A 17,601-nucleotide genomic window follows, 5' to 3' on the forward strand; every position below is an offset into this window, starting at 1 on the left:
GCTGCTACTCTGTCATTACTTTCTTGATGGATAGGGTTCACATTAAAGACTGTGACACAATGATTTGACCTATTTGGAAAAAAGGTATGTCAGTTCTCTTGGACAGTTTCAAAATCTTTAAATGTTAAAGGACTCAGATTATTCTCAAACCCTATTTGATGAAATGTTGATTTTTTTTTTATTTTTTAAATAAATTAATCTGAGATGGCATTTTAAATAAGCTTGGACTGATTTAGACCATGTTTATACATCATCCTGCTGAGTCAGACATTAGTTTGCAAAATATGAGTAAAGTGAAATAATCCTTCATTTTCCCTGTTACAAAATTGAAAATGTGTACATATTGCTGACATTAAAGCCCAACATTACAGTCCATTAAAACTTGGCTTTGCTCTATAACATTTAATATGCATGACTAAAAAGGCATCATTAAAATAAAATAAAAAACAGAACCCTGCTCACTTCAAATTAGAGTGAGGAGCAGAGAAAAATAAATGCAGATATCGCTCATGTAAAGCAACTATACCTGTTCTAAATTCTGCAGACACCAGTATCTTCATGCAGGGTCATTGCAGATATTAAGAAGCTAATAGAAAAAATACAGGACACACACCTGATTTACTCCCCGTTCCATAAATCATCAGAAACTTGAAAACTGCATCTAAATACCAGTTTTCAATCAGCACACATAATCAATGCAGTTGCCTCTCCTTGAACATGACATGGACTGCTTTCCAAAGCAGCAAACGTTGCCTTGTTTGTTAGTTCAAAAGACTCATATTCTGCATTCTGCTTTTTAATTGGGATTCTCAAGAGACCTTGTCCAAAGTCTCAGCAAAACACCCAAGTCCTATCAAGCAGCCTAAGCTACGTCCAGTAACCAATTACCCTGCTCTGCCCCAGCAGAGCCGCTGCTCTCCGGATTACATTTCCTGCTGCTGCATTACAAATGGGCCACAGCCTGCAGTGATTTCTCTAATATTAAGTTATTGTGCAGCTGCAAGCTGATGGCTATCCGCCACAGGATTTCACACACCAACAGGAATCCAACTTAATTCTCTTCCTGTAGTTACCTCTGAAAGGAATTAATTCACCTCTCTCTTGAGGAAAAACATGTGACATTGATTAACCCCACTGGTCAAGAATCAACTACCCCATCTTACCCCTGAAACCAACGAGTATTCTCTGAGCAGCCAGAAGTTGGCAACTTCACTGTTATTAAGACATAATCACCATCTAGGCTTAATAAACAGAACATATTATAATATAAACTGATTCAAGAAAGGTCTTGTTTATATTTTGACAGGGTGCTTACTCCGTACCTTCAAAAATACCCTACATAACCACTAGACTTGTATATCAGGATTTAATCATCTGCTACACATGATTAATGCTAAGTTACATTTGACCAAGTAAAGCCACTTGTTTAATGTGAGGGTAAGATTGTGGTGATGGTTAAAAGACACCAACATTGGCTGTTGCATAGGTCTACAGAGTCAAAGTCAAACTCTGTATGTGCAACAATTCACCTCATCCTACCTCTGATGGTCAGAGGCTCCCTGGGCAGCTGCCTGCACTGCCAGGTTGGTAATCTGTCCTTTCCTTGTTGGTGCACTACAAGCTTCCTGAAAGAGTTTATGGAGACATTCATGATGCTTCTTTCATGTGAGCTGAGAATGAAAGAATAAAAGATGAACCTGTGAACTTACACTTCAAAGCTCGCAGCTCTGGAGAATATTCCATTAATTTAATTTCTCTAAAAAAAAAATAAAAAAAAACAACCACATTTCACTACCACGGAGGTACAGTGTGTGGGTGTTAGCATGTGTGTGTGTCTGTGCATGTGTGCATGTGTATGGCTCCAAGGTGTGTTTTCTCTACAATGGGAAATATTTTAAGGCAAAATACATCTATTACAAGAGTGTGTTTTTCCAGTTACATGCAACTTTGAGCAAAGAAATGTGGCGAAACAACAATTTCCTTTGAGTGTTTTCACATGCTTTCTCCATCTATTCAGTCAGGTTCTGAAAGCTGGAAGCCAAGTGCCCTTGAGTTATTCAGTGCTGTCATAAGGTAACATAGTCAGAGCTGCTTTTATACCTTTACAGCCAGTCTATCTATCTATCTATCTATCTATCTATCTATCTATCTATCTATCTATCTATCTATCTATCTATCTATCTATCTATCTATCTATCTATCTATCTATCTATCTATCTATCTATCTATCTATCTATCTATCTATCTATCTATCTATCTATCTATCTATCTATCTATCTAATTCATCCCACTATGAATATTTCACAGTTACAACTTACATGTTGACTTAAGCTGTGCTTTTTAAACAAGCTCATTATTCCTACTGTACACTGTAAAAAAATGCTTTTTGCATGCGCTTTTTCAATGGAAATTAAACATCCGATCAGTGCTTTAATAGGAGCACTGCACAGTGTCTCTGGTGGTATATAATAAAGACACGGAGTGAACAGCCTGCCCTGTTTTTTTCTTGGTTGTTGATTTTTTTTTTTTTCTTCAATTTCTAGGGAGAATATCTATACAGGCGCCGTGTCTTTCTTCACCTCTGCATATTCCACAGAAAACCCCAGAGACACAGCTCAATTTCTCAAATGACAGCTGTAGCTCGTCTCTCTGGCGTCAACAATTCGGCGTCAAAGTGAATCTGTTTGACCACTTCGACTCCCAGTATTTTAGGGAAGAGCATACAATGAACTGGAGTAAATAGCTATATGTTTAGAGGACATCACTTCTCAGAGAAGCTCGGCTGCAGCCGCCTCACCCCGTCATCTACTCTTGTTCTCTTACATCTGAGCGTCTCATTTGGTCTTCACAGCAGCTCTCACCATGACAGCGTTTGACTTCTCGGATATAGAGGCGTTTTTGGACTGCCATCCGGATTTATTCGAGGAGTATCTCGTTCGGAAAGCGAAATGTGATCAGGTTAGCAGGTGGTTGAAGGAGCATCAGCCGTCGAAAGTGTCGACAGCCGAGGAGAAGCGGGGTGCTGCCATGGACCCGCTCTGGCCGAGTAACACTGACGGGCTCCGGCGCAGATCGTCCCACATGGAGCTGCGGCGGAACTTCGCCCGGTCCAAAGCCACCACTGCGCACCGGACATACGACGAGCATGTGAGCCTGAGCGAACACGAATCCCAGTCCAGCATGAGGCGCCGTGCGCTCCTGCGTAAAGCCAGCTCGCTGCCTCCGACGACCGCGCACATCCTGAGCGCCCTGCTGGAGTCTCGGGTCAACGTGCCCCAGTACGCCTCCAGTGCTATTGACTACAAATACAGACTTAAAGAAACCAACGAGAGGGAATTTTTTTTGGAGTTAGTGAAGGATATCTCCAATGATTTGGACCTGACAAATCTGAGTTACAAGATCCTGATCAATGTGTGCATCCTTGTGGATGCAGACAGGTGTTCGCTTTTCCTCGTTGAAGGACCAGCTCATAAGAGGACACTGGTGTCCAAGTTCTTCGATGTGCACTCAGGCACCACAGTCAGACCATCATCCAGCACTTTAAACTCCAATGAAGTGCAAGTGCCATGGGGAAAAGGGATCATTGGCTATGTGGCAGAGCATGGGGAGACAGTCAACATCTCCAACGCATATGAGGTACAGGTCTACATATTTACTAATTTTACTCAGACTACATTTCAGAGACATTTGCGATCAATGAAGTTATTGATAATCAATCTCTGACTGCCGTGGGCATTACACTTGCTTTTCAGCATTGAGAATAAACCTCAGGTTGGGGGTGCACCTTGGCATTCCTCCATGAGCAGTATCCACAAATGCTGAAAAAGTTTGCAACACAAAGTTGCTTTGCCGCTTGCAACATTGCCCCACCCCTCAGAGTGCAAACCTTTAAGCACGCAGTACCGCTCAAGTCAAAGAAATGGAGAGGAGACTTGGGGTAATTAGCTCGACTATGTCCGAGTAAAACAAATCTCTCTCTATAGTAGTCAAATAAAAAAGCACTAAAGCGAGCGTTATAATTCTCGCAGATTCCCACGAGCCACATCTCGTGTTGCACGCTACCAGTTGCGCACCACATCATTATATCATGGCCCTGGGCTGCTCAGGAAGCTATGGCAAAATGATGATGCGGATCTCCCTGCGGACTATTACTGCAATAGTATAGATATGTGTCACCGAGGTATCTCAGTTTTCTCCCTGCGTTTAAATGACCATGAATCACACCTGACAATTGCGTCGGGGATGCTTTATTGTATGTGACACAGGCACCTAAAAACCCAAATGTTGAAGGGACGTAGTTATGTAGGGCTACGAGGTCAAAGGTGCTGTCATTTACTGGCAACTGTGGGGTGTGCATATCTGGCTATGTGGCAATATGCAATATGTAATGTGTAATGTGTGTTTATATGACCACAATTGCAGGACCACCGCTTCAGTGATGAGATAGACAAGTTAACGGGCTACAAGACTCAGTCCATCCTCTGTATGGCCATCTGCAACAGCGATGGAGAAGTCATAGGTGTTGTGCAAGCAATCAACAAAAATCCAATGGGCACCCCCTTTACTGAAGATGATGAGAAGGTGAGACTGTATTATTGTGAGAAAAAAAAAACGTTCAACCTAGATTCAAATCCAATACAATCTGGGCAATTTATCATCTTCAGTATTATTGTCGTTGTTTGTACCATTAAGGATATTTTAGAGATGGAGTTAAAATTAGATTGGAGCATTGTGTACCCCCACTACAACCACATACACCAACTCCCTGCAAACTAATGCTTGTACTTTGAATCTTCTTAATGGCTGTGTAGAGCGGGGCAAAGTGTTCCCCTGGAAGCAAAATAGCAGAAAAATGAAGAGAAGAGGTCAACCTTTTACTCAAGTGTGGGGGATTAAATATGTCTGGATGTAGAATATATACACACACTTAGGAAACACATTTCGAGTTCATACACTTTCAGTTGCTCCCTGAGCTATCTGCTTGAAATGGGTTTGCTAGAATGTGCATGTATTATGGCTTCATTTACGGTTCCACAGCTTATGAATACAATTTCATTCTCCAAGTTTGCTGATGAGCAAATAATTTATTGGGCATCTTGCAGATCTGAAAAGTGTTGGCTTCTTGTTTAAGTGAGTACTCAGGCAATAAAAAGGCAAAAGTGCTTATCTGAATCACTTGGTGTACACTTTGAAAAAAATAATTCTGTCACCTCCTGCAGAGGTTTGTAACATGATGATGTTTACAAACCTCTGCAGGAGTCCAACTGCACTGCGAAGGAACAGTTTGTCCACAAGGTGGCACAGTAAAGTTGTGGAACTTCATATAGTGTGAATACAAACAGCATGCTGTCACTTCAATTTCAGACAAATCTAATTTGTAGATATTTGCATTTAATGTCTTTTTTGTGTGTGTAAATCTAAATCAATACACTAAAAATAGCTAGTGCAAAGAAACTATTCTCCAGCAACAAAGACAGTGAAAAAAGTTTTTAAAAAAAAGCAAATAAAAAAAATAATAACCTGATCTGCCATTTAATCCAGACATTTTACAGCTCGTGATGCCTTTAAATCAATACTTCATTAACAGGGAATCTATCTGAGAGAAATTTGTGCTGAAAAGCAGCTGACTCCGTCATGACTTTCTACCCACGTCACCAGACCCACTTTATGTTCCTCTCACCCATTTTTATGCCTGATTTGTTTAGCATCCCCATGGCTAACATCTAGAGATTATGCAAACCTCTCCACTTTTACTCAGGTGCTGCAGATGTATCTACCATTCTGTGGAATATCAATTTCCAACGCCAAGTTGTTTTCGGAGTCTCGCAAGGAGTACGAAAGGAGTCGGGTGAGAAGCTATAAAATGTGCCTTTATGAAAGATGCTTGATGCTTTTAAAGCCAGAATTATGGGTTACATAAGCTTCATGAAACTTACCTATAATACAATTTTGATCACTAAGTACTCACTGTAAACAGAAAGACATCCAGTGTGTTTACCTTACAGTTTTTTGTAGTGAGTAGTTTAATGAAAAGGTTAACACGAGGATTTTTACATTGCTGTGGGACATAGATTAACATTCAACAACATGATATTCTATCATTAATTTACAAATGTTGTGCTTGTGTAATGAATATAAGTCATATTGTTCATTGTTGTTGCCACAGGCTTTGCTAGAGGTCGTTAACGACCTGTTTGAGGAGCAGACTGACCTGGAGAAGATTGTCAGGAAGATCATGCAGCGAGCGCTGACGCTGCTGCAGTGCGAGCGCTGCTCTGTGCTTCTTCTAGAGGACATCGACTCACCTGTGAGACATTTTCTTTAATATATAGTTTATCAGCTTTTACATTTTTACTGCCTCACATTCATTTTCTGCTCGAGTTACTCCAAGTTATTTCAACCTTTTCATTAATGTGTTACTTGTGCAAAACTTTCTCATTATTGTTGCTAAATGATATTTCTGCTGGTTGTGGTGACACATGACTTTCTCATAGGTTGTGAAGTTCTCCAAGACGTTTGAGCTCATGTCTCCCTTGTGCAACATGGACTGTGACATCAGGTAAAAAAAGACATCACAAAAAAGACTCTGATGATCATCTATTCTATGATACTACAACAAAAACACAAATCATTATATGGATACACATGGATGTGATGAGCATTCACACAACAACGCTTACGTGTTCCAAAATTTGTTTTGCTGTTTTTTTTAGTAGTATTTACTCTGCGTATGTTCTGCTGTTGATTTGGATATGTAAGGGCCTGGACATGACTCTTGTTTCCTCTTTGTGTTATTGGCCACACCAGCATGGAGAAGTTATCCTGTTCCGACTGGCTGATCAATAACAGCATTGCTGAGCTGGTGGCTTCCACAGGACTGCCTGTTAACATCAGTGATGTGTGTCAGGACCCACGCTTTGATGCAGAGGTGCGGACACAGCAGTGTATTTATCAAACCTTTTAGAGCATACATGGAAATACAGGCCCCAGGCCCATTTTTTAGTCATTGCATAAATATAAATTTGTCCCACAAACAAATTGCATGATTATGTCCTCTTCCTTTTACAGGCAGATCAGGCCTCCGGGTTTCATATCAGATCAGTGCTCTGTGTCCCCATCTGGAATCGAACTCATCAGATAATTGGTAGGTTGACCAGAAATAATCAATTCTATCTTACTGGAAACCAGTGTTCATGCTACAGTCAATGATTTCTGTGTGTTTCCTACAGGGGTCGCACAAATTCTGAACCGCCTGGACAGGAAGACTTTCAACGATGCAGATCAGAGACTGTTTGAGGTTACCTGATTAAAACTCTCCACACAGCTGGACCACCAAACACTATGTTTAATCCTAAATCTCTTTTTAATGTGCTCTTTGCCATATTCTTTGTGTGCAGGCATTCGTGATATTCTGTGGGCTTGGAATCAACAACACTATGATGTACAATCAAGTGAAGAAGACGTGGGCCAAACAGTCTGTAGCTCTGGATGTAAGCATGTTAAAATAAGATTGACTTTATTAATCCCACAGTGGGGAAATTCGGTCATCACAGCAGCAAGAAAAAAACCAAAAGTGCACACAATATGAAAAAATTTACAAATACGTATAAATACGTATAAATAATATACATAATAAAATAATATAGATAAAGAATAATTTTAAAAAACCAGACAAATAAAATAAAATTTAAAAAAATAAATACAGTTGAATGGAAAAAAATTATCGGTGCTATGAAATGAAATGAAATGAGATGAACAGCGCAACGATATTATAGGGTGGAGTTGTACAGTCTGACAGTTGGAACAATCGAACTGCGGCAGCGCTCTTTCCTACACTGAGGGTGCAGCAGTCTGCCACTGAAGGAGCTGCTTAAAGCTCCTACAGTCTCATGGAGGGGGTGAGAGGTGTTGTCCAAAAAAAAGTTATCTTTATTCACCTGCCACAGCACCACTATGAAGAACAGATATATAAATTTTCCTCCATTACTTTTTAATCATTTGCCAGTATTTCTTCAAGATTCCAAATGTTTCCATATAGTATATATTGTTTGGCAATATTATTATTATTATTAAAAAAAAATTATTTAATGGAATATAATTTATATATGGTTAAACTATATTGGAAACAGAAATCAACCTTGATACATATTAATCCAAGCATTTATATGCATTAAACAAGCTTAACAAAGTTTTCTTTTACAAGCATGTTTGCCTTTTTATTGAACTACATGGTATAAGCTGCATTTTAAAGTGAACTGGGGATCTTCATACAAACAAACAAGAATTTTATAAACTAATGTAGAGAAATTCTCTATAATGTTTAACCAAAACTAAATTTAAAAAAAATCTCAATTGTTTTAAGTAAAATAATCTAATTTCTGACACCCCTTATAATGTATTCCAACTTTGTGTATGAACATGTATTAATTGTAGAAGAATGTGGTGTCACTGATTAATGCTAACCTGAGAGGAGGCGCTTCTTTATTTAGTGTCTCTATCTGTGTTCTGCTCCACTGCCCGCTATCTAACCTGAGCCGCCACATTATACTCAGAAAACATGGTTCTGCTACTCGACCATTAATATTTCAGCTGCTCTCAATAATTCATGATAAATACACGTGACAGTCTGCCTCTCATCAAAAGCAACACACACTGATGTGTTTTTGTCTCATAATCTTTTCTGTCTTTAAGGATTTTTTTGTTATTGTTAGAACCAACATGTAGCAACAAATTGCTTTAAAAAGCAGAGATGGATTTTGTTTGATCCTGATAACGTGCAGTAAGAATAGGAGAAACAGAACACATTGAAATCCATAGAAAATATTGATTATCTTCTGTAACAGTGAGTGTTTTTTTGTGTGTTTTTTTAAAAGAATTTATCTTATTTAGTTTAGGTCATCCCCTCGTGGCCTTACATCATTATCAGAATCAGTTTCTTATATCTGACTATTTTGCATTGGTTCGTTTTTTTCAGATGTTGTCCTACCATGCTACCTGCTCCAAAGTAGAAGTTGACAGGCTTAAGGTAATCCTCAGAGTGAATGAATGTAAAAAACATCCATTCATACGCCTACTGACTTTATGAAATGTGTGAAATCTGTCAGTGGTTGAAGGTGAAATATAATCAGAGTGCTGTTTGCTGATTGCCATCCTGCCACCCTTTGCTGGCACTGTGTGACTTACAGACCTGTCCTCTCCTCCCTTAAGGCTGCCAAGATCCCACTGAGCAGTGAGTTGGGCATCGATGAGTTTCACTTCAACGACTTCTCTTTGGACAATGATGCCATGATCACTGCATCACTCAGGATGTTTCTGGAACTTGGTGTCGTACAAAAGTTTAAAATTGACTACGAGGTGAGGCCTTGGAATATGTCCTGTGATATCAGTGTTTTATCAGTCCAAAGAGTATATACAGTATACATGCCACCTGTCTGTCTGTGTCCTTAGGTTTTGTGCCGCTGGCTTCTGACTGTGAGGAAGAACTATCGAACTGTGGCATATCACAACTGGAGGCATGCTTTCAACGTGTCGCAGTGCATGTTCGTTATGATCACAGTAAGTTTTAAAGATAGATCAGATTTATGTCTTAATTTAGAGCATTGGAGCTGTAGATGCCCATAAATAGTTAAATCTAAAGTTAAAATTGATTCAGCTTTCTTAGAGGCATATTTCTTGTGTCTTGTGTCACATGTTGTCTGCTTTGGTCTCTCTTCGCTTTCATTCTATGCTGTCAAACTGTCTATACAGTGAAGGTAAAATTAAACACTATTCAAAACAAAACCCTCATTTGGGATAAGGTGAACGGTTTATTTTTAAAGCCCCGTGGTGAGAAAAGAAACTCTTTGCGGACATATCAGTAAACTAATTAGTAATCTGTGACTAAACAAAACATCAATGGGAAAAGACATCACAGGGGGAAGCATCATTAGGGAAAAATTGTAAAGAGGACTATTTGGGGTAAATACAAGAGTGACTCACCTACTGGACCATGGCTGTCTGCTTTGCTCTGTGTAGACGGCCAGCTTCCAGGATATCCTGTCGGATGCAGAGACACTGGCACTGATGGTAGGCTGTTTGTGCCATGACTTGGACCACAGAGGAACCAACAATGCGTTTCAAGCCAAGTAAGCATAGAGGCCGGAGGTTACAAAGGACAGGTGTCTTTGTTGGTGCCGCAGAGTGTCACTGCTCTGTTTTACCTGCAGGACAGGTTCTGCTCTGGCTCTGCTCTATGGGACGTCCGCCACCCTGGAGCACCATCACTTCAACCATGCAGTCATGATCCTGCAAAGTGAGGTCAGGTCAATATTTTCATTATGTCCAAGCGATTCTTACATTTACTGTATTAGCAATATTAGTCGAGGTTTCCTTTTGTGGTCTGAAGCCTCTTTTCCACTGCTGGTACGAGCCCGGCTTGACTGCTTGCTTCATTTTGATTTTCCATCGGGCAAAAGTTGTGAAATAATACTTGGTACTATTTTAGGTATCATCAAGTTTCCAAGGTAGCTGAGCCGATACTAAAAGGTTGACAATAAAATACTGCTGACTACTGATTGGTCAGAGAGAATCGTCACAATCACTTCGTCACTGTTTACGCGATACGAGACATCCTGCACAGCCAAGCTACTACTACTGCCGCATTTTTTTAATTCACTGGACTACTCGATTAATAGCACCTCGCAAAACCACGTCGTGGTCAGTTGACTGGGTGTCTAGATGGTAACAAAAGTTTCCAGTGAGTGTGTGCGTCACGTTAAAGATAACGCCACAGCAGTTTCATGTGGAGTTGCAATAGTAATGATTCCGTATTAAGGGAGAACAATCTGCAGTGAAAAACGAAGGCAGAAAAGTACTTGGTACCAAAGAACAGTAAAGTCAAGTTGAGTAGAGTCGGTAAATGAAGTGGAAAAGGGGCTTAAATTTAGTGTTTAATTCAGACAGATAAAACAAAATTGTGTTTCCTTATTTAATGACATTTAAATGGTTATTTTGAATACCAAGTAATTACTGAAAGAAAAGCACCAAAACCAATATTGAATAGCCTTAATGTCACATGGTGGCAGCTAGATAAGATTGAGAGTTTTTGTACGATTTTCTTCCCTCACAATTTCGCTGTATTAGGCAGTTTGAAAATGACACATAAACATATCATCTGTGCAATTATGGATCAGTGCCACATGCTAGTATGCAATGTCTGTCCCTAGATTGGCCAAATAGATCAGCCCAACAGGAAAACACATACAAATGTCGCACAATTGCACAATAAAAACAACATAGAAGCCTAAAAAAAGCAACTGGTCATCCCTGATTGCATTACTGATCCCCTTTTAAAAAATGTTTTAACATGGTACTGAGACCGTAGGGGACAGGGAAAGCAGAACTCCACAACTCTACGTTGTTGTACACAAACTGCTCCTGGGCAGAACAAGTGACCACTAGTGACGTCAAAAGGCTGCTTTGTCTCAGGTTTAGATCAGTTTGATCATCAGGAACTGTGTTCTCTATTGATTTCCTTCAACTGAGGACAGAGAAAGTCCATACACATTGCTAATTAACATTGCTAATGAGAGCTTCATTTGACAGTGAGCAATGACTTTACCAATGCACTGGATTTAAGGTGACATTTTAGCCATTATTGCTCATCCTTTTCTGCTCTTCTGTGTGTACCTACTGCATACTATTGTATTTTCTTTCACAGGGTCACAATATCTTTGCAAACCTCTGCTCTAAAGAGTACAGCAACATGATGCAACTATTGAAGCAGGCTATTCTCTCAACAGACCTTACTTTGCACTTTGAGTAAGTGCTCTTTTCTGTACATTCAGAGCTGAAGCAGTTCATGATTGGTAAAACTGACAGATTACTAGGCATTATTTAGAAAGTAATAAATAAAAATGTAAATTTACAAAGTGCCTTTGGGGCAAAAACAACCGTCTTTGAGTGTATTCTTTTGCCTCTTAACATCTTTTGTATCCTTGACTGTCTTTCTGAATTGAAAGGCGCAGAACAAAGTTCTTTCAGTGTGTTCTGTCTGGAGAATTCAGCTGGACAGATGAAGGACAAAGAGAAGTTCTCAGGTCTCTATATGTGTCCTGAATAGAACACAATCATTTTAACTGTGAAGAGCAAAACAAGGAACTAAAACTGAGCTTTGCTGTGGTCAACAGGTCGATGCTGATGACGGCCAGCGATCTGGGAGCTGTCACTCGTCCTTGGAAGATATCAAAACAGGTTGGAATCCCTATCACTAAGTTTCTCCCTGCTTTCCCACAATGCATGTTGGGATATGGACTTGCTTTCTTGTGGCCCTGAAGCATAAATGTATTAAGAGAGAGTCCTCGAAATGCATGAATGACGTGGATCAATAGACTTGATAAAAAAAATCCATACGAGATAGGACAAAAACACTGCTGTGGTTTCTTTGGGACTTTTCAACTACAAAAATAACATTTCATTAAAGCCAATTAAAAGAAGCCAGAATTACTTATTTTTCTTAGCTTTCTAAATAAACTTAAATGACATTTGAAAGGGAGTTGCCCAGTAGATACCGGTTAGTTTACAAATCCTCTTTCTTATTTTCAGTTGGAGATGTTTGATTTATGTACAACTGAAGTTGATTTGCCAAGCCTAAAGAGGTTTGCACAGCTTTTAACAACTTCTTTACCAGTTGTTTTCTGAAACTATAAAAGGCAAGTTGGTGTTAGCATGACCCATATCAAAATTAGCACAATTAAAAGTGTAAGACTAGAAAAATACCAGAATTTTCCTTGCTATATCACCTAAATTTATCCAAAAAATATAACATCTTCTTGCTTAGAGCCAAAGTTTTACTGTTGAAAATGTTATATCCTGTAGCTAGCTAGCTGATGTAAGATAACAATCTGACTTCGGCAGGTGTAGCAACTGAAATCCAGTAGGATTGAGTGCAATGAGCTCCAGGCTTTTATAACGTTTCGCCATGTGAGGGGCATGGCCATGCGGAGGGCTTTATAAACCGTCTGTGCGGTGACGTTACGGGAGAAGTTTTAATCACTGCGTACAAAATCCTGACCTGAAGACGGATGAGAAACAGTTTAACGGTCTAACTCCACAATTCAGTGTGACAAAGTTTTCAAACTTTGCACATGCTTTAAGGTACTCATTTCACACATATATAATGTATTTAAAAGCAAATCTCAGAATTTGCTTTCCACGCTCTTTAAGTAAAATAATTAGGTAATAATTGTTTCCGCTCTTGTTCCAAGGTTGCAGAGCTGGTGACGAGTGAATTCTTTGAACAAGGTGACCGGGAGAGGTCTGAACTCAAGTTAACCCCAGCAGTAAGTAAGAAAGCTTCCAAAGTCTTATCTTTCACTGGGATGTTTTGTCTCACACTGAGTTAACAGCATGCTGGCACAGACCACTTCCTTAATGTGACCAGGTTTGTGTCAAATAATCATGATAACAGAAGAATGTCTCCTCTCTGCAGGCCATCTTTGACCGCAATCGCAAAGATGAACTGCCAGCCTTACAGCTGGAATGGATTGATGGGATCTGTAAACCCCTTTACCAGGTAGATAACCCTTGATGACTTAAAGCTATAGTGCAGTACTTTTTCATGTAAATAAGCGTTCATTAAATTTAAGCCCTTGCTGAGCAAGTTGATACAATGCCGGTTAAACCTGACACTGCCAGTCCCTCTGTAATTCACAGCAAACTGAGTTTTTACATCTGTTGTTCGGTGTGAAATTTCCCACGCTGGCCAGATGAATGTAAACTGGCAATGTTCAATGGGCAGAGCACCAGCATCAGATACTTCCACCAGTCAAACCGGCTAACCTTTGGCTTAGCCTTAGGATAATTTGGATGGGAATAAAACAATTCTATCACGTCTCTTCTAGACTTTATTAATGTTGTCGGAGCAAATGACTCAAATGCTGACAGTGAAACGAGTCATTTTGCGACGGTTGTGATGCTTTTTATTTCATTTATCCTCAATTTATCCACCGTTTTCCAGCCAGAACATCAACCACAGAGTAGTCAATGATAGAGCCTATGACCTATGCACACGTCGACCGGGTTTTTCTAATTAGTCTTACAGGCAGAAAGGGGAGACAAAAATACTGCATGGCTGGTTTAAGCAATATACTGAAGTCTTAGAAAAATAATCCTCATTGAAATTTTTTAACATTTTCTCTACTCTTCTTTGTTTCTTTAGTCACTGCTGACACTCAACAGAAAGTTACAGCCAATGGTGGACGGGATAGATGCAAATCGAAAGAAGTGGCAGGACCTCTGTTTTTCCTATCAGCACAGAGCCATTGTGTCCAATCAAAGCCCTGAACCAGGTCAGAATACTGAGTCCAGTGAAGATGCAGAAACCAATGAACGACCAGACTCTACAGAAACTGTGAAGCCAGTTGAAAACACCAAGCTTGAGTCAAAGTCTAAGTGTAGTAAGGATCTAAGGTGCAGGGTAAGCAAGGAATCCGGTAATGATAGAGCAGCCTCTGCTGGCAACGTAACATCTGCTGACGAGAAGTAAAAGAAAGCTAAAAGTGGTAGGTTTATGCATTAAATGGTACACATAGGATTGTTCCAATGCCCTGTGATTTATAACACATGCACTACCCTGCACTATCTTGGCAAATGAAATGCAGTATACTGCTTCTCCCAAGCATCACTGTGTTAAACTCAGGAGTGGGGTATATTCCCATTGTTCAAACGCAGTTTCCCTATTATATATATATCTAATGAACGCTTTTAACCACTTCAATGAATAAGGACAAGAGACTATTAAAACCAAAGAGGGCCACTTATTTATTGTAATGTTTTTTTTGGAAACTGTCTCAAAGGTCACAAGCCCATTGGAATGCCTTTACAAAACAAAAAGGAATCACTGTGACATGTCACATAAATTGCCATATTGAATGTAGACTGGAGCATGATCTTGTTCTGGAATGTTATTCACTGATTGGCCGTTTTACCTCAGTTGCACATCTTTGGTTGCATGGCATTATTTTCTGTGCTTGTAGGTTAACTGAGCTGTTTGGCCTTTCAAATTGTTCTGTGATTTGCATGCATGTACCATATGAGTAATGTACAGCACACTGCTACATTTTGATGAAAAAAGAATAAGGCAGTTATTGCACTGATTTTGTAAGGAAGGGCCCTGATTAAATCCAAACTCCCTGGGCTGGTTGCGTGCGTGTGTGGGGGGTGTTATATCCTACTGAGGACTTTAACCCGAATGCACACTAACTCGTAGGGACTCTTAATTGTGGGGACAAAAATTGAGATCCCTATGGTTAGATGAGTTTTTGAGAGTTAGGACTTGGTTTTAGAGCTAGGGTTAGAATTAGGTTTAGTTAGGGTTTGGGTTAAGGTTAGGCATTAAGGAGGGGTGGTTAGGGTAAGGGGTTAGAGAAAGCATTCTGTTAATGAGTTGTATCCAAAGGGGTAGTGAGACAAACGTGTGTGTGTGTGTGTGTGTGTGTGTGTGTGTGTGTGTGTGTGTGTGTGTGTGTGTGTGTGTGTGTGTGTGTGTGTGTGTGTGTGTGTGTGTGTGTGTGTGTGTGTGTGTGTGTGTGTGTGTGTGTGTGTGTGTGTGTATAACCTAATTCCTTGAAAAATTATGACACAAATGGTTTTGAAATCATCTTATGGGGGTCTTAAAGTAACTTACTGTGAGTGAATGGTTTAGTTTTGAGACTAGCAGAACCTTTATTGTTTTTGCAACATATCGTAAATCCAGTTGTTCCCCGGCCATTGTCTTGGGGGCTGGGCCACTCCCCAACGATGCATCTCGCCCTCCCTCTAAGAAGCCAGATATTGTGTTATCTACTCAGCTTCTGTGCATTAGTTTCTCTTCAGCTCAGTGTGAGAGTCTCTACTACGTTGTGCTGTAATTAACAGTCGTACCATGTCTCTCTTTTGTCTGTGTCTCATGATGAGTAGGGCTAAGCCCCCACTGGAGTCGAGACAAGAAATCAACATGTCGACAGCGACTCCTTAAGTTAAGAAATAAAAGTGCAATATGAGCCCAAAATTAATTTTGTTACTGGACAAACAGTGACCCCAAACGTCTTAGTTTTTAACCCGAATCTGCCGAGAGTGACATTGGAAGCTCTGCTGCTAATCATGCTTGTCGACCTTGGTAGAGCACAAGTGACTTTGATAACGACCCAACTCCATTCCCCGAGCGGCCCATACCACTGTCCAAAAGCCATCAGCCCAGGCGAGACACTGAAGTAACTCCCCTGAGTAACACGAATACATGAATATATGTCTCCATTCGTGTTGACTTCAGTGTTTATCTATTTTATTTTTACTTGCGCTTAAAGATAATTGTTAAGCCCAGTTCAGCTTGTCAAGTTACAAGTAGGCGGTTTTAGAACATAAGGCACATCACCTCTTTCAACAGCCAATCAGATCGTACCAAAGTCAGCTTGTCACAGTTACAGACCGTCAGCTGAAAAGAAATAGCAGTCTTTTGAAGGAAAGAAAGTGAGGAACAGCCATGTCTGTATGACACAGGTGTTGTATGTAACTCACTATCACTATACACATTCATGTGTAAGACGCTGCAAATTATATGCAGTTATGAAAAAGCCTGCAGTAAAAACAGACATACGGAGAGTTGTTGCTATGGAGATGTTACATCATCTTGTTTGGATGCTTTGGTGTAAATTTGCAGGTTTCAGGATGTAGCGGATGGATGAATTGCAAGTAGTTGTAAGTTTCAAATCATCTTGTTGCAAATCTTTGAGCCAAACTTCTTTTATTGTTGTTGCTAAGAAACCCTCAGTTTGTAGGTGATGACTCCATACAATAGGCATTGACTGAGCAAAGTTGGCCTCATTTTAGAGTTCAATATATCCGTAAACTGCACATCCATGATTTTGTCTCGCTCCCAGAAAACTGAACGATGCCTTTAGGATATTTCAGTGTTGTGTATATACAGTATGTAAAAATATCTGAGATAAGTTTAACACTTTCATAAAGCAGAATGTGTATATACTTTATGTATCCATTTGTATGCAAATGCATGCTGATTATGTTGAAACTGCATGTGTCATGTTCGATGTTGAGACTGGACATTATCTTGATGCCTTTGACTGCCCTATGAGATTTGCTTTGCATGAAAGTGCTGTAATGGAAATGTCGTTATGTAAGAATATTATTGTTGAGAGGAGATAAAGATTTCTATTTTCGATCACAGACTTTACCAAAATTATACATTCATTATTTTTCATACACCGTGCTCTATATTTATAAGTATCCCCTAAAAATACATTCTTAGAGAAGACAAGGGTGTTTCAATTTAGATAAAAGGGAGAGGAAAATTTGAAATCTGTCTCCACTGGTTTTGTGAATAAAATGCTATGGCATGGAAACTGATCATTTTGTTGTTACATTTATGTAACCAAAGTCATATAATGGCTATTGTTCACAATTGATAATTTGGAGAAGACAGTAGATAACAGTTAAGTTTACTAACAAAACTGTGATACTCAAACTGCTTCGTCGGGGAGACGATGCATCATGGTGTGAATACGCTGTCGTTGTCACAAAGCTATTGACAAAATAAATGAACTACATGAATCAATATGATGATGGAGT

General features: G+C 39.7%; 1 protein-coding gene across 1 annotated transcript; it reads left to right on the forward strand.

Moving 5' to 3' along the window:
• Positions 1–2,755: 2,755 nt before the first annotated feature.
• On the forward strand, positions 2,756–14,674 carry pde11al (phosphodiesterase 11a, like). The gene is made up of 20 exons (XM_069696154.1): positions 2,756–3,636; positions 4,423–4,581; positions 5,759–5,848; positions 6,167–6,307; positions 6,495–6,559; positions 6,808–6,928; positions 7,069–7,144; positions 7,230–7,297; positions 7,398–7,490; positions 8,975–9,025; positions 9,208–9,354; positions 9,448–9,555; positions 10,015–10,124; positions 10,206–10,296; positions 11,699–11,799; positions 12,000–12,077; positions 12,168–12,231; positions 13,245–13,319; positions 13,469–13,552; positions 14,198–14,674. The coding sequence occupies exons 1-20, from the start codon at positions 2,863–2,865 to the stop codon at positions 14,522–14,524; spliced, it is 2,823 nt and encodes a 940-aa protein (XP_069552255.1). The 5' UTR covers positions 2,756–2,862; the 3' UTR covers positions 14,525–14,674.
• Positions 14,675–17,601: the final 2,927 nt, after the last annotated feature.

Source organism: Brachyistius frenatus, unplaced genomic scaffold (genome assembly GCF_029030835.1).
Source record: "Brachyistius frenatus isolate BFR_SWC_R1_liver_20210118 unplaced genomic scaffold, ASM2903083v1 Contig_20, whole genome shotgun sequence".
NCBI classification, from domain to species: Eukaryota; Metazoa; Chordata; class Actinopteri; family Embiotocidae; genus Brachyistius; species Brachyistius frenatus.